The sequence below is a fragment of the Triticum aestivum genome, chromosome 6B (assembly GCF_018294505.1).
Source record: "Triticum aestivum cultivar Chinese Spring chromosome 6B, IWGSC CS RefSeq v2.1, whole genome shotgun sequence".
Classification (NCBI taxonomy): Eukaryota; Viridiplantae; Streptophyta; class Magnoliopsida; order Poales; family Poaceae; genus Triticum; species Triticum aestivum.
The window spans coordinates 74,387,265-74,406,892 of NC_057810.1; the positions used below are offsets into that span (position 1 = coordinate 74,387,265).

A 19,628-nucleotide genomic window follows, 5' to 3' on the forward strand; every position below is an offset into this window, starting at 1 on the left:
CATATGCGTGCTTATAATGTAGCAAACATGGTTGCCATGAATCAGGCGAGATTGCGGCTTGACGATAGTACCGGCATGGATGAGAGCAGAATCCCAGTTGAGATGCTGAAGGCGCGTCACGAAGACATCCACAATCGTCTATGATGTTGATCTCTATGTGTGTTGTCGAAGCGAATGGGCATGGCGCTGGGGGCGGAAGTAGAAACATGGTATGTCTCCGGTTGACATGAACCATGATTGGCCAAAAACGCCCAACAGCGCAGCATCCAGACTGTGTAATCATGTGCAGGGAGATGCATGCTAGATGAGAGGGGATTCGGGGGAACCAAGACGACTCTCAATGGTGGGTGGGTAGGTGAGAGAGAAACGAGAGAGGAGAAATGAGCCCCTGACATGGGAACATTAGTGCATCCATTGTGTTGCAACATTTAGAGTGAATTCCACTTTTTACCCCATATTTATACATTTGTGACACTAATTACCCCTTCGAGTGAAAATTCGTCTAGAATACCCCTTTTGAAATCTTTAGACCCTTGTTTTTTGATGCGTGTCCATCAGATAAGGTGTGAGGTGACGCCCTGTATCCAAAAACATGTGGACGGCCACAAGGAGTGGAACAGATAGACAAGAGAAGACAAGATCGCCAATGATGCCCTCCGATCCTTACAGTTTTTTTTACAAATCAATGACGCAACATGCCGATCCTATCGACCATAAACAGACAAAATGTAAAACTGGGGTAAAACCGTGTTAAAAGTCTCCAAAATCTGACATTTCGATAAAAGTTCCGCTAAATAGGGTAATATGTGTCACAAATGTACAACTACAAGGTAAAAAATGGAATTCACTCCAACATTTATGCGGAGTTCTTATAACTGCAGTACGAAATTACCATCGATCTTTTTCCACATACACGGCTTCAGCTGAAATGGCAATGCCATCAGCGGTCGTGCTCGTCCCGACGCCTTTATTCTGTCCAAGCGGCATGATCTCGACATTCGCCATTGCAGCTCGATTTGAAAGGCATTGCATTAGATTATCTTTTATATCTCCTTTATTCCCTATGGTTGCTTTTGGAATCTCAATATGCTTTGGAAATCGTTCTTTCGATGCCGATGTTGTCCACACGCATTCACAAAAACAGGTGTGCAGTGTTGATAGAATGCTGGTGTGGCACATGTGGTACATCGTTTTCATCTTTCTTGTTTTGCGGTACGCCGTGCAAACTGTGGATGTGCAAACCTGTGATTCCAATTGACATCTTCATCAAATTGTGGTGTTGCACCCAAAAAAGACCACCATGGCACGAAGAATTGCACAAGGATGCTAGCACGAGTGCTGTCGACCATCGAGGTCCATGGGCTCATTACCACTTCAATGTTCGCAAAAGTTGGTTGTCACTAGCCATTACCAACACCAAGAAGCTCGTGACCAAACAAAATCAAGAGAAAAACACAATCAATGTCCAATTAGGCATTACACAACAAAGGAAGAAGAACTTAACTTAGGAATGCAATGCATTTCTTCATCTCACAACCTAGAAAAAAGAGCCTTTACCCCGCAAAAAATGATGATAGAAATAGTAGCTTTTTAAAAAATGTGAACGTAAGAAATCATGATTCTTCTAACGATCATATGACTAGAAAAAAATGCCTTACACGAAGGCTTAAAACTTCTCCCACGTGAAGAGAACCAAATTGTACTGTCAGACAGGTTATCTTAGTATGTGTTTCCAGTGCATCTTAGCACGCAACATTTGACGCTGCACAGAAAATGTTTACTAGTGGCGCATAAATATGTGAATATCTAGATATAATTTAAAAACATTGCAAGATACACGGCCCCGATAACGGAGCCAGTCTTTGAAAAACAAAGCGGCACAAGAAAGAAAAGGAACACCGCAACTTCTATGCGGGTGAAATATATTAGGAAATGCAAATATGCATTCATGACCAAGAAATCAAAGGGAGTCGTCATTCACATGTTTTTCCTTCTATATACCCGTAGTAAGGCCGGGCGCGCAATGTGACTCCATGCAGCATGAGGTCTTGAGGTTGGAGAAGACTCACAGCTTCACAAAGTGGAATAGTGAGAAGAGGAACCAAACGGGTGCACGGTGGCCAAAGGAGGAAGAAACCTACACTAGTCAAGTCAACCAAAAAACCAGGCATCGTCTGTCTAGCTATCTGTCAAAAACATACTGTACTGCTGTAGCGCGGGGTGCTGAACGGGAAATGAGCATCAAGTGGGAATAAACTATGTCTCCGAGGTTCAGCATTGACCAGCCCTTCTTCGTTGTCGCCTCCTGATTCGCAATCAGCACTTCCATGTCTCCCGTTCCCCATGTTCCACCATCGCCATGGCTGTGGCTGTCCCCTCCTCATCCTCCTCCTCCCGGGTTTCCCCTTTGATGAATCTTCGCTGCCGTGCGCAGAAGCGGCGGCCGCCGGTAGCCATAGGGTCGTCCTCTACCCGCACTCGGAGAAGGTCTCGTCCATCGTGAGCAGCAAGTACAGGACCGCCTTCCATTTCCAGCCCCCCAAAAACTGGATCAACGGTACATATGCGCTCATCTCTGCACCTTCTTTTCTGTTTCTCCCATCTGTAAGTGCAGGTCCCATTTCTGAGGCGGTTTTCCTTTGATTTCCTGCTCTGAAATGTGTCGCTAGACATTTTGACTGTTAGTCTGAACCTTCACTTGATTGCATTGTAAATTAATGTTATAGCGATGCACTAGTCGCTTGTCTGTATGGTCCGGAGAAGCTTGTCAGATAATTTAGCTTCTTCACCTGCCTTCAATTTTCCCCTTTGGCCGCTGCAATGTCAGAAACATATTTGTTACACATTTGGGTTCTGAATTCTATATCTAACATTTCTTCATCATTGTTTCACACGGCATGGAAATCCTCGCCACCAAGACCATACAGATCCAAATGGTATGCAGCTATGTATGCATCTCCCTTACTCTTAATTATCAAAGATAAAATCAATCGTAGAGCAGTAGATGGATGTAACTAGTTGCTTCATTCATCAGGACCTCTGTACTACAAGGGCTTGTACCATCTCTTCTACCAGTACAACCCCGGCAGTGTGGTTCCGGGCAACAAGACCTGGGCCCACTCGGTCTCCACCGACCTCGTCAACTGGCTCAGGCTCGCGTCGGCATTGGACCGGACCGAGCCCTACGATGCCAGGGGCTGCTGGTCTGGCTCAGTCACTGTCCTCACCGATGGCCGGCCAGCCATCCTCTACACCGGCGCAGACGACGTGAAGAACCAAGCCCAATGCATCGCCTTCCCGAGTAACAGCTCCGACCCGTACCTCAGGGAATGGACCAAGCCCAGCAGCAACCCGGTGATCCGGCCGGATGGGCCGGGTCTGACCCCAAAACAGTTCAGGGATCCGACGACCGGCTGGACCGGACCGGATGGGCAGTGGAGGATAGCAGTTGGGGCCGAGCTGGACGGCTACAGTGCGGCACTCTTGTACAAGAGTGAGGACTTTGCGAGTTGGAGCAGGGTTGATCACCCGCTCTACTCCTCCAACTCATCCACCATGTGGGAGTGCCCCGACTTCTTCGCGGCACTGCCTGGCAACACCAGCGGACTGGACCTCTCCGCGGCGGTCCCGAATGGTGCCAAGCATGTCCTCAAGATGGGGAAAATATCCGGTGCACCCGAGCTTATCGTGCTACCGGTACACCGAACTCACATTTGTGCTTTTAAAATCTTCAAAAAATTCTGGAAAAAAAAAAGACTCACATAACATCAATGTAGTTTGTCATAAAATTTCAAGTCAAAATTTGAAACATGTCTCGAAAAACAAAAATGACAAATTCAACATTGAATAGTATATAACATAACTTGGGCTCTAGATTTGGCCCATTATCACACAGATGTCAAGTTTGTCATTTTTGTATCTCAAAATATATTTCAAATTTTTATACGAAATTTTGTGACATCATACATTGATGTTGTGTTAACATGCTAGAATTTTTTCAGATTTTTTAAAATATTCTATGGCAGCCGGTGCACCGGTAGCACCACAAGTGCGGGTGCACCGGATACATTCCCCCTCAAGATGAGCCTAGATTCCTGTGACAAATACATGGTTGGGGTATATGATCTGGAAGGCGATAAGTTTGTGCCAGATAATGTCATGGACGATAGGCGTCTGTAGCTGAGGATCGACTACGGCAATTACTACGCGTCCAAGTCATTCTTCGACGCAAAAAAGGGAAGGAGGATCATATGGGGCTGGGCTAACGAGTCGGATAGTTCGTCGGATGATGCCGCAAAAGGTTGGGCTGGGATCCAGGTAAGTAAGAAAAACTGCCCCTGGTGGTTCACTGTCACTGTCAAGTTTCAGGAACTAATGATTTTGAGTGGTTTAGCAGATACCACTGTGACATGTGTATCCTCGTTTGTTAGGCGATCCCCAGGACTATATGGTTAGATGGCGATGGTAATCAGTTGCTGCAATGGCCCGTTGAAGAGATCGAGTCCCTTCGAAGAAACGAAATTAGTCATCAAGGAATAGAGCTGAAAAAGGGTGACATGTTTGAAATTAAGGGGACTGATACTTTGCAGGCTAGTTCCTTCTTTTTTTCACACAGATTCCTACTGCTTGATATTTTTACTATAAAAGTGCCATGTCAGTTAAAAATCAGTTTGGTCCTGTGGTGATTAACCAGACATAATTTTCTTGGAGTAGGCGGATGTGGAGATAGAGTTTGAGCCGGGAACCATGGATGAAGCTGATGCTTTTGATCCTTCCTGGCTATTGGACACAGAGAAGCATTGCAGGGAAGCAGATGCATCAGCTCCTGGTGGCCTGGGGCCATTTGGGCTTGTGGTTCTAGCCTCTGATGACATGGAGGAGCACACTGCCGTGCACCTTAGAGTCTACAAATCAAAGCACAAGCACATGATTCTTATGTGCTCTGACCTAAGAAGGTTAATTTAATTCCTATGGATTTACTTTTTTGTCTTTCTTGAATGTTCTCTACAATACTCACAGAAATTGATACTATATCAGAAAAATTTCACTCTCTGTTCTACATTGCATCGATATAAGCAAGAGAGTTCAGTTTCGAAATAAAAAGAAATATAAGCAAGAGGGTTACCCTTTTCCTTGTATACAGGTCGTCCCTGAGACCAGGGCTGTACAAGCCGGCCTATGGGGCCTTCTTCGAATTTGATATTGAAAAGGAAAGGAAGATATCTTTGAGAACATTGGTTAGGCCTTTTGTCTCCTTTCTCCCCATGCACCCATATCACTCATGTGTGATAATTAGACAGAGATGCTCTAACAGCCATGGATATCCTGTGCAGATTGATCGTTCGGCGGTGGAGAGCTTTGGTGGTGGCGGCAGGGTTTGCATCATGGCTAGGGTCTACCCAGTTGTGCTGGTCGATGACAGAGGCGCTCGTATGTATGCTTTTAACAATGGCACGACCGTGGTCATGGTGTCACAGCTCAAGGCATGGAGCATGAAGAGGGCACAGGTGAATGTGAAGAAGGGATGAAGTACTTACCCAACAGAACAAATGCTATTGACAGTGGTGCAAAATTGTTACTTGACTGACCTCTAGTCCATACTGTTGTGGAACGTAGATTACTCCCTCCGCCCCGAATTACTTGTCGCAGAAATGGACGTAGTAGTTACTAGTCATGTTGTTATGGTGCAAAAATATGGTTGTGTGCATTGCATGAAGCATGTCTTAAAAAATGATGTGAAGTACTGGTGATTCGTAAAACAAACATTGTACTTGTTTTATTGTCAAAACTGCACATAATTCTCATGCTCAAGCACTGGTGCTCGACATTTATATGATGTTTGAGTTGACCTATTTCTCATCTTGTATGCAACCTACATGGTTGATCCACTCCAAGTACATGCATCTTGGAATATTTTGTTTGGAAAAGGAGAAAAATACTTACTTTATTTTTACTCCGCATCACTCTACTTGTAGGATGATCAGGGGATGATAAACTCCAGTTGTACTTCTCATATACTGTTCTCTAATAATTCCTGAGCTTGTACCTTCTTCTATTCATACTTCCTTGTTGCTATATATTGGAGATGGAGGTAAGTGAGAATGCAAGAAATTAACCTGGTGCTCATGAAGAAAAATATTAAACTAACGATTTGTAATTCGATCATTTCTTCCTTTTCCTGAGAACTAAACAAACAGAGAAGCTCGATGTGAATTTCACTCTTGGTCTCCATACAAAGAGGTACTTCATTGAAAATTATTCTACTGGAGTGCACAATAGGAATATGTGTTTCTGACCCTAGTACTATGTTCTGTTCCCTTAGTGCCATGTAATAAGTTTGATCCTCCAGCTTCAACGTTGTGCACCCCATCATGCTTTTCTAAGATGACCCCCCCCCCCCACACACACCACCACCACCACCCTCCCCTTTTCGTTTCATGTTTAGTCGATACCACTAGTGCCTTCCAGCATGATAAAACAATATGCGACCATATGAAATAAAAATGCAATGCATATTATTCATAATGCCATCACATATTTGATTCATCAATTTTGCAATCCATACAATGAAATGAAGCATACAAGTACTTTGTACTGTTTATCTAAAAAAAATACTTTCTACCAAACAAAGAGAATTAAATAAGTTGTCCCGTCTAACAAGAACAAACTATGAACATACAATATATTCTTTTTCAAGAAATGCAACTATAAAATACATATTGTTGTTTAGCGGTATAGCACACAAAGCACATGGATTTACCATTGCTTGCAGTCCAATCCTTTGATGTGGCAAAACATTCGGAACGTAATTGCCGATGCAAAGCCCACTCCAAACCCCAGGCCAACAAATGTGAAGAGAAGGATGGCATCAAGTCTATCCTGCCACAAATTATAAGGTTCAGGAGGGGCCAATGCACTTGAAGCAGTTGAATCTGTAGTCTCACATTGTTTAGAGAGCGGATTTCCACATAGCCCCACGTTGCCTTCAAATGAACTATTGGGAAATGACAAGAACTGGTTACCCTGCGGTATTCTTCCAACCAAGTTGTTGTATGAAAGATTCAACCAAGCAAGAGAGGTAAGAGAGGTCAGCACTTGCGGGATTTCTCCTGAAATCCGGTTCCAAGAGAGGTCCAACGATTCCAGCTGAGACAAGTTACTGAAGCTAGATGGCATTTGTCCCGTGAAGTTGTTGGATGACATATTAACCCCGTGAAGCGAAACAAGATTCCCAATTGACTCTGGAAAATGGCCATCAAATGAGTTGTTTGAGAAATCGATTGCTTTGAAAGTAGTTAGAATCTTGGTGAAAATAAGGTCGGATCCCTTAAGTGTGATGGTAACAGTGTCTTGATAAAATCCATGCGTTGTGTTTGTGTAATAGCCTAAAACTCGTCCCTCCTCGTTGACATTTTCCATCATTGCTTTGAATTTATTAAACCATCCTTTTGGCAGGTGTCCATAGAATCTGTTGGAAGCCAAACAGAGTATTTGCAAACTAGGGAACTGGTTGGTGGTTCCATGGTCACCATCAAGATCCCTTATTGTTCCATTGAGCTGGTTGGACCGTAAGACAAGGACCCGAAGCTTTGGAAGAATGTCCAACCAAGATGGAAAGGAACCGCGGACCTGATTGTTACCAATATCAAGAAGCTCTAAGTCTTGACAATTTAACAATGCTCTTGGTAGTTCACCTTCAATTTGATTTCTGTTCAAATCTATTGTTCGAAACTTGCACTCCTCTCTAATATTTTCAGGGAACGTCCCGTTGAATTGATTTTCTCTCAACTTCAACACGGTTAGTTTCCCACTTCCAATAAGGCATGATGGGAGTGATCCACTAAAATTGTTATAAGACAGGTCCAAGATATTGAGATGGCTTGCACTGCAGATGGAAGATGGTACATAACCATTTAATTTATTCTTGGACAAATTGAGGTAGAAGCTTCTAATATATCTTCCAAAGTCAGGAAGAATGGAAGAGAAGTTATTGTTTGAATAATCTAATACATTCCCAGACACTGCAGTTACCGGTATTGGTATGCTGCCTTGAAGCCTATTAAAGCTGAGATCAAGAGCAGTTAGGCGTGGCATATGAACAAGAGAAGGAAACTTCTCCAAAGCCGTGAACATGTTGCGCGAGAGGTTCAAACTCTCAAGCTGGTCCTTCCAGTTCTCCCATACCCAACTTGGTATAACATCATTTATTTGATTACTTGAAAGGTCAAGAACAGAAACTTTATCTAGATATCTCAGTGAACCCGGAAATTTTGTGAGGTTGCAGGATGCAAGGTGTATCTGGTAGATGTTAGGAAGAGATTTTAAAACGTCAGCACCTTCTTCGTCGGCGATTGATAGCTTGTTATTGGATAGACTAAGAAAAAAGAGTCTCTCCAACCTCCAGAAAGGGCTTAGTTTGATTGTGCCTGACAATCTATTTGATTCAAGGTTGAGGTATTCAAGATGTTTAAGCTGAAGGATTGATTTGGGTATATGGCCAGTTAACTGGTTGTCGTTTATCTCAACAGTAGACAAGGATGAATATAGAGGGAAAGGAATGTCTTCAAGATGACCAGAGAGTTGATTGTTCTTTAGGGAAAGCACTTTCAATGCTGGAAAAGCGAACAACGATTGTGGAATTTTCCCTGCATGAAAAGGGCAAGTACTAGTCAAAATATGTTCCAGTGCTTCTAAAAGAAAATTAATACACATATCTTGATGTATCTATGAAAAAATATCAATCGAATTTTTGAAGAAAGAAGTAAATTATCCATTAATTTCTGAAACAATTCATGATTTTTAGGTGCGATACTGCGTTCATATACTCTTATAGCTAATTCAACCTATATTTCTGGGGGGCAGCCCCAGTGCATGTAGCTCCCGCTTGCGCAGGGTCTGGGGAAGGGTCCGACCACTTTGGGTCTATTGTACGCAGCCTTTCCCTACATTTCTGTAAGAGGCTGTTTCCAGGACTTGAACCCGTGACCTCATGGTCACAAGGCGGCAGCTTTACCACTGCGCCAAGGCTCCCCTTCTAATTCAACCTATATTTCTAACAAACTTAAATAACACTACTAATGCCCCCAAAAAATTAATTAACCAACATTTACAGATAAATAGTACAATTAATAGTTTAATAGAATATGTGGTTTTCCGCTATGGCTGTGTGCATCGCCTGCAGAGGCCGGGGGTAAACCCTCCTTTTCGAAAAAAAGGTAGTTTTCAGCTAAGTAAATTACTGAAGACTATGGTTATAGTAGCTGGAAATAAAGTTTCACTGTGAGTAGAAAAAGAGTTATGGTCATAAAAAGGTCAACAAAATAACTTCCTAACCAAACTATATTTCGATGTCATAGCACCGCGAGGTGTCTCAATTTGAGTGTAGCTTAATGTTAAGTGTGAACTCGCTAGAGGTGTGGTTAGGCAAGCAGTACACAACTAGAAAATATCAAGTACAAAAAAAAATCTGCAAAAATGTTTACTCTTTCTGTAAATAGATGGGGTGACCTCATTGTTTCAGGTTGAAAAACAGAGTAATTTCCTTTTCTTAGCAATACTGTATATTTAAATAGATGAAAATTGTGTCAACCATGATATGCATTTAGCTAGGAACAAAAAGAAGCATTATCTGAGATTGTAGTTAGGATCTCACCGACAAGGCTGTTGTTCCCTAGCCGTATAACTTCAAGCCGGGTCAAGTTTGCGATTGCCGAGGGAATCGACCCAGAATGCCGGCAACCTTGGATACTCAACGTTGTCAACCTTGTAAGGTTTCCAATCCATGAAGGAACCGATTGCCCGGTGTAGTTGCAATTTTCCAAATCCAGCAGCGTCAGCTTTGCAAGAGTGCCAATCTGATCAGGCACTGGCCCGGCGAAACTGCAACCGTGCATGCGCAGGTGCGCCAAGCCCGTCAGATTGCCGATCCAAGAGGGTTGTGACCGAGAGAAATCATAGCCCTCGAGGTGCAGAGATGTCAGCTGCCTGATATCGCCAATCGAAGATAGCTCCGGGCCTACCAGGTCCGAGGAGCTCAACCCATGAAGCTCCAGAGTGTTCAGTGAGGGAAGCTTGCTCAGTGTAGAGAGCCCCTCGGAAATGCGTGTGGTGGTGAGGCTCAAGCTCTTCAGGGAGGTGAGGTTGAGGAGTGCGGTGTCGACGCGGTGGATCGTTGCGTCGATGTTGCTGAGGTTAAGGGAGATGACCCTTCCGGAGGCTGCGTCGCACGCGACGCCCTCCCAGTGGCAGCAGTCTTTTCCAGCTCGCCATGACGGTAGGTTTGCATGTGTGAAGGAATGTTTGAGGTGGAGGAGGGCCGAGGCTTGGTCTGGGAGGCAGGGGACGGCGGTGGTGGTGTTGGCTGAAGCGTGCATGGAACAGGAGCATATGAGGAGGAGCGTGAGGATGTGGAGGTGGTGCAGAATGGGAGTAGCCACCATTTTGCTGCTGGCCTGCGGCTTCCAATGGTATAGGACAGTAGGAGTATGTTCCCTTTATAAAGTGCAGATAGTGGGAACCATTTTGCATGGTCCGGGTCACGCATGCCGTGGTTGACAGGCTATTTGGTGAGAAAAATATTACGGTGGCTGTGGTGAATAGACTCAGCAGGCAGTCAAGATGCATGGTTCCTCAAGTCTTTGGTTTATGCTTGCATTTCTGTAGACATTTTCAGTTGCTTTTCCCACCTCAGGCATGTGGTAAACTTGAAGCCCACCAATAGAAACATTTGCTAGACTACCAGGCGGGCAAAAATGCTCCGATCATTTTATTTTGTTTTTCGACCCATTTTCGTGAACTTCAAAGCAGAGCATAGTGGTTTCCAAAGCAGAGCATTGTGGTTTCTCTGCTGGTAGCAGGAACAGCAACACCATGTTTTGCTGCTGGAGGCTTTGTCCAACTGACCCCCAAAATGCTTCTTGTGTCACTTGGAAAGTGCACACATCCCATCGTTTTCTTACTTCTGGGTATTATCGAACGACCAAGACGCCAAGACCTGGTAACACCAGCATCCATCTTCTTTGTGATCTTTCTATGAAATTACTGCTGAGAGTTGCAAGTCGTCCTACACAGGCCCTTTGGGTGTTGGTCTAAGAAGAACCTCAAGCAAAACATCTGGAACGGACAGAGAGAACTTTTCAAAGGTTGAACTGTTCTCTGGACTGCTTTCCGGCTTCGAGTCAAGTCATGCATTTCATACTCTTCAAACGTAGTAGCTCCCGCATGACTGTTCTTTTCTTTCTGTTGGTAGCAGTTTGTCACCATTTGCCTGCGTGTGTCACTCCAAACTGTCATATAATGCGGAAAATTCTCGGTCCAGCGAAGGGGACAGATTACCAAGAAACAATTTACTCATTACTTATTAGTGTGTCCTTCGTCATCAACATACTGACGGTCAAAGCTAGGGGTGGTTGATTACACACATTGTCGGAGGACCTGCGATCTTTACTCGTACAAAAAGCATGGGCTGGTTTCTTCAGTCTTTGCTACCTCTGCTCCACCGTGTTACCCACAGTTTTTAACAAACCGATTAATTGAATTTAATAGATTGGGCATTGAGTTAGTCCTGCTATCCATTGATTAACTTCAGAATTCAAATCACTCACCCCTCTAATGATCACTAGAAAACCTAAGAACCAGACTCACGTTCCCTCCATTCACTTATACCATGACTGTTTGACCTTGTTGGACTTTGAAAGCTCAAAGCGGAGCATGAAAAGACTTTGGTTTTGTTGACTATGGTGATTATACTAAATGTAGTCCTGCCGTCATTTCCCATCAGGACTGGGCACTGATATTAGGCTTTTACGCTGCTGGCATCAGAGAGTAATTACGTTGGGCTCTGATAGATTGCAAAGAAACTATGCAATAGGTCCAAAGTTAAGCTTAGGCAGATATAATAAAGTAACTTCGACATACCAGAAACCCTTGCAGTTTGTTAGCATCGGATCCAGCCATGTTGCCCAGTTGATCCCATGTAGGCTTCCCAGAGTTAGCTGCCATTTTGTCACATGTAGACCCCCTGAGTGAGTGCAGGCTCTTACAAATCCCTCATTTTTGAAAGAACAGATTGTGACCATCATGACACTGACTGATCATGCTCCTCAGCAGAACCAAGGAAGTCCCACAAAATAGATTAATGCTCCGCTGCTGCAATCAACATGATAAGTTAGCACTCCAGGTGATCAACAATCTAAACTCAACTCCACAAAAAACAGTATGGCATACCAGATATTCTTGCACTCCACGTTCATAGAGCTTTTCAGGAATTTAGCAACAGAGACAGGAGAAAGGTTTTAGTGCAGATAACATAATTATTTCAGGAAAGCGCTTCAAGAGAGAAGAATCACAAACCCAAAGCTCAGTGAGATCTCATCCTTCGGCCAACCCCGCCATATATTTGGTGCGAGAGGCACGAACCTTATCGATATCCCCCGATTTTTTTTCAAACATTGTACTAACTGAAAAGGAAAACACTAGTGCGTAGATAACAACCACAAAGCTCAGACCAATCAGTCTGTCACAAAACAGAACAACAGAAAACCAAAAGCATACAAGAGATTTATCAACTAATCAGGCCAATCAACATTAAGCTAGTCAGGCAATAATTTTATCAACAAAAAGCATCTACCCACCTAAAAGTTCATACAAGATAATACTACGTACAACGAAACAACATTGAAGTCAAGACAATGAAGCAGCTCATTTCGACCTATTGCATCGTCGAGCAATGATCTCATTCTGCAAGCTCATGTAGAACTGTTGTTGTCGCCCAGTCATAGCACTAATATCCATATCCATTATTCTCGCATCTTCCAACCTTCTCTGAAGTTCTAACTCTCTTTCCCTTACTTCCAGCTTCTTTCTCTTGAATTCTAACTCTCTTTCTTTTACTTCAAGCTTTTTTCTCTTGTGTGCTATCATGTCTATTCCATTTGCAATCCTCTCTTCTTCTAGTGCACATGCTTGTTCAAAGTGCTCATCTTCCTTGAGCTCTTTCACGCTCTCCGCCACTCTCTTATTTGACCACAGATGATTTGCCGCTTCCATGTAAATATTATCATTTGGAGAGACAGAACTTTTACAAGGTTGTAATTGTTCTTTCTCCGCCATACTACCTATTGGTCTTTCCAAAGGCTCATTTTCTGGAGTAGGAACCTCCGCTTCACCATCAGGCCAACTTGAGTTGGACGTGTCTGGACTTGAATTGGGTGTCGTCTTCTGTTTTTTCTGAGATAACATATCAGTCCATTTTTTATGGAGCTGCAAGGTATTCCAACAATGCAAGAAAGCGAATGCTTTCTTTTCTTCTGCCTTGTACACTTCCAATGCCTGAACAATCTGTGCAAGTATGTCTTGTTAAATTACACAAAACAAATGTAACTACATATTAAAGAGATAGGTGTATACCTTATCTTTGTCTGTCACCACGCTTCTATGCCCAACACGGTCATAACATCTACAGAACTTCTCTACGTGTTCTTGAATGGTTGACCAACGCTGCAAGAGAGAATTTTGACTATGATCTGACTCGAAGTTCCTGTTCTCGTGGAAGTAACAATGCATTCTCTGCCAGTAAGTAGAACAAGTCTGCTCATTCCCTTGTGCTGCATCCATACTGATATTTAGCCATGCCAACACCAACATATAGTCTTCCTTATCGCTGAAATTTTCTGTTCTCTTGATGTTCGTTGGCATGGACTGAATAGCTTGTTCAATTGGCGATTGTTGCTCCTCAGCTGAGCTACTACCAAGTTGACGGTCATCCCAAAATGGTTCCTTGTTTCCTTGATTCAACAAGCTCCTATAGGTATAACCATCCATTGCGGCAACCTGCATCGCAAAATAATAAATTAGTTTTCTCTTGCTGCCACATAACAGACGGCACCATGAATATTTGCTGGAATAGTTCAATTATAATCTCTTGTCTGTGTCCAGTTAGGGTGAGAGACACGTAGTTTTGGTGTGATAGCGTCAACTCTTATCCAAATTAATTAAAACCAAGCAAATTTTGCATTCCCCTATTTCTCTGTGAGCTCTACTCCAGGCCTTCCAGGAGGCCATATGAACCAGTAAGGGAAATTCGTCACCCTAATGGCAAAACTACCACCGAAAAAGGTCCAAATGTGTAAGAGCACATCCTAGTAAAAAATGCAGTGTGAAGGTAGGCACCGCCATAAAGCTCGCATCAACTTGTGCATCAGAAAACCTGATCAAAGCCCTAGCTGTTCAGTGAGATGAGGGCATGGCAGTGTGCCCAAGAGAGGGTGAGACGGGGGATGGTATACCTGAAGGTGGGGCTTGTGGTCGAGAGGCTGCTCCTGGAGGGCGCACTCCATGGCCTGAACCTGGAGCTCGTGCCCACAGTCCCCTCCGTCGTCCGAGCCCGAGTCCTCATTTTTTGGACTACGAGCCTCCGCTTCATCGTCAAGCCGAATTGAGTTGGTTCCAAGAGGAAATGTACCCGGACTTGAATTGGAGGTTGTCTTCTGTTTTTTCTGAGACAACCTATCAGTCCACTTTTGATGGGCGTGTAAGGTATTCCAACAATGCAAGAAACCAAACGCTTTCTTCTCTTCTGATTTGTACACTCCCAATGCCTGAACTATCTGCGCAAGTATGCATATGCCTTAACAAAATTGTATGGAACATGTGAAATTACAAGCAGATTAAAGCGATAGGTGCATACCCTTTCTTCCTCCGTGATCCCGTTTTTACACCCGATCCGGTCATAACACCAGCAGAATTTCTGAACATGTTCTTGAATGGTAGACCAACGGTGCGTGAGGGAATTTTGATTGCGATCTGACTCGAAGTTCCTGTTCCGGTGGAAGTAACAATATATCCTCTGCCAATAAGAACGAACTTGCTCGTTCCCTGGTGCTACTTCCATGCTGATATTCAGCCATGCCAACACCAACATATTGTCCTCCTTATCGCTGAAATTTTTCGTTCTCCTGCCCCTTGATCTCACGGATCGAGTAGACCGTTCAGCTGGCGACTGCTGCTCCTCAGCTGGGATACAGACTTGACGCTCGTCCCAAAATGTGCCGTTGTTTCCCTGGTTCAGCGAGCTCCTGTAACCATCCGTTGGGGCACCCTGCATTGCGAGACAACAAATTAGTCGTCTCTCCCAGTGAACTGCGGCTGTGTAACACAGGGGGCACCATGGATATATGCCGGAATAGTTCAAGTGTGGTCTCTGTTTTTCTGTATCCAGTGAGAGAAAGAGATACACATGGACATGGTATTTACAGTATGTGATAGCATCAATTCATATCCAAATTAACCAGGGGAACCAAAAATTATTTGTTCCTTTTTCCCTGAAAAAGAATCATTTGTTCTTTCCCAGTTCCACTATTTCAGTAAAATTCGTCACCCTAATTGCGGAATTGGCGAAGTAAAATGTCCAAATGCGTGGGATCACCCCCTAAATCGAGAACCAATTGTGCAGGCAGGCAGGCAGGCAGGCGCCGCCGGGAAGCACGCATCAGCCCGATCAAAGCCTTAGCCGGTCAGCGGCGGCGGCGCGCGAGGGAGAGCGCAGCAGGGTACCTGCACGTGGGCGAGAGGATGTCCCTGGATGGCTCCCCGCATGGCCTTGATGCGGACCCCGTCGAAGCCCGGGGGCGGCCTCCCGGAGGTGAGATTCTCCCCCTCGGGGGCGCCTCCGCCGGCGACGCCCGCCTCCGGCAGGCCCTCCTCCATGGGCGGCGTACCCGACCGTGCGTCAGTCACACACAACAAAAACGACGCGACCCAGCTGGGGTAGCTGCGTTTTTTTTTCTCTTTTACCCCTCTTCCCGTTTCTCCGCATTTTTCCGGGGAAGCGCCGCAGGAGTACCGAAATTCAGACGCGGCCCATGGTTTCCGTTTGGAACAGTATATATTCACAAGACAAAAAAACATTCGGGCAAAGCCCATAAACGTTTCCAGACTCTCTTCCTACCCTAGTTTAGTGTCAAAAATGCTTTTATATTATGAGACGAAAAAAGTACAATGCATCGAGAATAAGTTCTCATCGTTGCTGATCATTGGCAGCAACGATGCGATGCGGGGGAAGAGCATCGATGTGTAGAACCTCGAACCTGCAGAAGGGCAAAAGTGCTCCGCCTTGTATCGACGGTGGAAAAATCCCATAAATTCCTTTTGCAGTTTTTAGGTCAAGGGGAAAATATAGGCCCAAGGGCGTCGAGAAGCAGTGACCCGGGGCTCCAGGTGGCCCCACACACTTGGACAAACCGCGTGGAGGCGCTGTGGCCCCTCTCCGGCCTATTTTCTGGCTCATGGCTCCTTTTCTTCCTGAAATTTTCTAGGTATTTTTGGAGCTTTGAAAAAAAAATCTTCTAGTACGTTTTTGCCCATGTTTCTCTGTTGTTGGTAATTTTCATCTCTGTGTGTTTCACGCAAAAAATGGAGGAAAAGTATTAGAATCGAGCAATAATGTGAAGATATCGATAATAAATAGAAAATTATAATAAAAAATAGTGATGCAAAATGGATGTACCGGTTAGTCCTTTGCTCAAAAAAGTTCCATGTTATTCGATAAATGGATGCGGTTATGTTTGCGCTGAACTTTTTTTTGGTATGACTTTGATAACTTGTTCTGGTTTGGTGCACTTGACTTATCAAAGTATATGCAAGGCCAGTGTGTTCTGTCATGATTCACCCCTGCAAGAGAGGAAAGTGAAGTAGTTGTCAAACCCTGCTCGCCTCAACCCATTATGTCTCATCATCGCTATGTTCTCTCTAGATGTCAGAATCGACGCAGATAGAGATCTCTAGAGAATTATTTTGAATAGCCACAATATTCTATTTGTCATAATCTAAAATGTTTTCTTTATTTTTTGGATCATTCAGAGAAAACAGTAAAAACAAAATAGAGAGCGAGCAATAGGCCTCGGGGGGTGAGGATTCCCGACATCTTCTAATATGAAAAAAAATCATCAAAGGAACATATGTTTTTAAAAGATCTCATTTATTTATTTATTTTACAACATTCATGCTCGTGTCTTCCGTCTAGGTGCAAAGTTCCATGAAGAAATGACATAATGTGCTCTTAAGGAAAAGAATCCTATAAGAAGACAATTTTCGGAGCACTAAAATTCTTGATTTTGTGCATCTCATAGAATTTATCTTTTTCCTACGGAAACTGCTACGGGATCGCAGCAACTCCTTGCGTCACGCCAGGATGTGGTAGCTGGAGACAGAAGGAAAATAGCTTGGAGAGGGAGAAGAAGTGCAGAGGAAGGCTTGGGATTAGGAATAACGATATTCAGTTTACAGATCGATGTCCTCCTTTCCTCACAATGGGTCGGCCCAGCAGGCCACTCACGCACACCTCGTGGGCACAACCCAGGTCGTTACATGCCCCATCCCTTGAGAACCAGGACACCCTCGTACTGTTCATCATCTTGCCGTTGTCGCTGGTGCTAGAAGTGAAGCCCACTCCCAGGTTGCCATCGAGAGAGGAAGGCCGCGCCAAGCAATCTTGACCTGCGCCCGAGTGTGTCCGCCTACCTGCACCAAACGAGACTATAATACCTGAACCAGATTCAGCAGTGTTGAGATTTGAAGGGCAGCCAGATCAGTGGTGCTGTCATTCTGCACTGGAGGTTGTGCTGGTTTCAGCAACGAGACGTGTACCACTGGATGTATCTTGCTGGACGCTGGCTGGGCAAGCCGGTAAGCCACTTCACCCACTTTTTCCAAAATCTGGTAAGGGCCAAAGTATTTGAATCCGAGCTTGTGATTGGATCTTCGGACTACTGACTGTTGCACATAGGGCTGAAGTTTTAGGTATGCCCATTCCCCTACTGCAAACTGCCGATCTGACCGGTGTTTATCCTCTTGTGCTTTCATGCGCTGTTGAGCACGCAACAGGTGCTCCCTAATCAGGCCTTGCATCAGGTTGCGTTCCGCTAACCAGCCTGACAGATCAGATGATAGCGAGCTCTGAAGATTTGCAACACCCAAGTGTCTGGGTTGATATCCATAGAGGACTTGAAATGGTGTTTTGCCCAGCGCTGAGTGGTAGTTAGTGTTGTACCAGTACTCTGCTTGTGGTAGCCAATAAGCCCATTTCTTTGGGGCAGAGTGTACCATGCACCGGAGAAATGTTTCCAAACACTGGTTGAGTTTCTCAGACTGACCATTAGTTTCTGGATGACTTGCAAAACTCATATTCATTTTTGTGTCAGTTAATTTGCACAGCTCTTGCCACAAAGTGCTTGTGAAGATAGGATCTCGATCAGTGACTATCACCATAGGAAGGCCGTGGAGTTTGTACACGTTGTCCAGGTAAAGTTGTGCTACTTGGAGAGCAGTGAATGGATGAGCCAGAGGGAGGAAATGGCCATACTTGCTAAACTTTTCAATGACCACCAGAATAGTGTCAAATTTTTTGCTTTTGGGCAGGCCTCCAAAAAAATCCATAGTGACCAAGTTCCATGCTTCTTTAGGTGCTGGCAGAGGGCTGAGCAAGCCAGGTTTCCTAATATGTTCGGCTTTTGCTTGTTGACACACCGTGCACTCTTTCATATAGCTCTAAATATCTTGCTTCATAGCAGGCCAGGCAAACAAGGCTTTAATCCTTTGGTAAGTACCCTAGAACCCTCACTACAAGAAATATGTCAACTAGTGACCTTCTGTCAGTGACCCTGGAAGAATGGGTCATAGATCTATGACCATTTGAGACCAATTGGTTAAAAGCTGTTCGGGGGGCTCCAAACCCTAAACCATTGCGACCATTTTGGTCAGAAAGGTCGTAATGTCCTTACACCAAATGGTCACAAAGCTAACAGGGCTGGTCCGCTGCCTTATTTCTAGTTGTTAACGACCAAAATAGATGGTCATAGCCTTGTAGATTGTGGTTGGTTGTGATGACTAGGCGCCACCTCATCAGTTTTGCCTATGTGTCATGTCCATGTGGCAGTTTTTGCCCTAGGTTGTGAAGCAACCTATATTTCTGTCATTCCAAAAATTCCCAAAAAAATCTCATAAATTTTTTGGATCATATCTTCATCAAATATGTCAAAAACCTTCCTTGCCTAGTTCAAAAATAACTCAACAATATTCATTTTCCTATTCTGTTCAGAGCAGCACTTTGTGAAGGAAGTGTTATTTATATATTCTTGATTTCCCTAAAAATTTGTGAAGACGGTCTTCTTAGTAACTGATCATCCTCAGCCAAAACTCATGCCCATTAGCCATGTGCATTTCCCGTACCGCAAATCAAACACTTGGCTGCTTATTCATGTTTGAGCATCGATCGGTCTCCTCGTGAGAATCTTATGTTATAATTTTCTTCCTAGCATCTACCTGGGGAGTGAACAACCCACAAGACATGCCTAGGCCTCCAAGAACGCATGGCAACACCACGGTCACGCGGTGACCACGCGACGGGCATGCGAGCTTATGCGCTCTAGAGTTGGGGCCCTCAGCCACCGTCCAAACCTCGATGTCTCGCCATCAAACCATGTATTTCTGATTAAATAGATACTTATTTACCTAGAAATGATTTTTGGAAAAAATAAATAGCAAACTATGAGGCACCTGCAGTTCAAATTTGACCCGCTTCCAACTGAATCAGCGGGAATTTGTCTTTTTCACCAGAGGTGGATCAAAACTTC

The 19,628-nt window shown here is 44.3% G+C and overlaps 2 protein-coding genes and 1 pseudogene across 8 annotated transcripts; 1 reads left to right on the plus strand and 2 right to left on the minus strand.

The window, feature by feature from the left end:
* Positions 1-2,251: 2,251 nt before the first annotated feature.
* LOC123135876 (beta-fructofuranosidase, insoluble isoenzyme 4-like) lies at positions 2,252-5,831 on the plus strand (annotated as a pseudogene).
* On the minus strand, positions 2,678-12,517 carry LOC123135874 (receptor-like protein 54). Of its 7 annotated transcripts, none has more exons than XR_006466297.1 (7): positions 12,352-12,517; positions 12,226-12,255; positions 11,917-12,147; positions 9,653-11,266; positions 6,761-8,645; positions 5,944-6,072; positions 2,678-2,815 (listed from the first exon to the last, which is right to left on the minus strand). XR_006466297.1 is itself a non-coding variant. In XM_044555112.1 (4 exons), the coding sequence occupies exons 3-4, from the start codon at positions 10,437-10,439 to the stop codon at positions 6,757-6,759; spliced, it is 2,676 nt and encodes an 891-aa protein (XP_044411047.1). In that variant the 5' UTR covers positions 10,440-11,266; positions 11,917-12,147; positions 12,226-12,498. The 7 variants fall into 7 exon arrangements, 1 of the variants encoding a protein (XP_044411047.1); XR_006466298.1 differs by having other exon boundaries at positions 6,761-6,874; positions 6,945-8,645; positions 12,226-12,498; XR_006466299.1 differs by having other exon boundaries at positions 2,678-3,740; positions 6,761-6,874; positions 6,945-8,645; positions 12,226-12,498.
* An 18-nt stretch (positions 12,518-12,535) lies between these two features.
* Positions 12,536-15,786, minus strand: LOC123135875 (glutathione S-transferase T2). The gene is made up of 5 exons (XM_044555113.1): positions 15,553-15,786; positions 14,687-15,097; positions 14,286-14,606; positions 13,408-13,830; positions 12,536-13,338 (listed from the first exon to the last, which is right to left on the minus strand). Exons 1-5 carry the CDS (start codon positions 15,703-15,705, stop codon positions 12,700-12,702), a joined length of 1,947 nt encoding a protein of 648 aa, XP_044411048.1. The 5' UTR covers positions 15,706-15,786; the 3' UTR covers positions 12,536-12,699.
* Between the last annotated feature and the right edge of the window lie 3,842 nt (positions 15,787-19,628).

Coding starts and splice junctions, on each gene's coding strand:
- LOC123135874 (XM_044555112.1), bottom strand. CDS start 10,439: ATGGTGGCTACTCCCATTCTGCACCACCTCCACATCCTCACGCTCCTC. Junction 8,646..9,652: donor AGGGAACAACAGCCTTGTCG/GTGAGATCCTAA, acceptor CTTTTCATGCAG/GGAAAATTCCACAATCGTTG.
- LOC123135875 (XM_044555113.1), bottom strand. CDS start 15,705: ATGGAGGAGGGCCTGCCGGAGGCGGGCGTCGCCGGCGGAGGCGCCCCC. Junction 14,607..14,686: donor GGATCACGGAGGAAGAAAGG/GTATGCACCTAT, acceptor ATACTTGCGCAG/ATAGTTCAGGCATTGGGAGT. Junction 13,339..13,407: donor TGGTGACAGACAAAGATAAG/GTATACACCTAT, acceptor ATACTTGCACAG/ATTGTTCAGGCATTGGAAGT.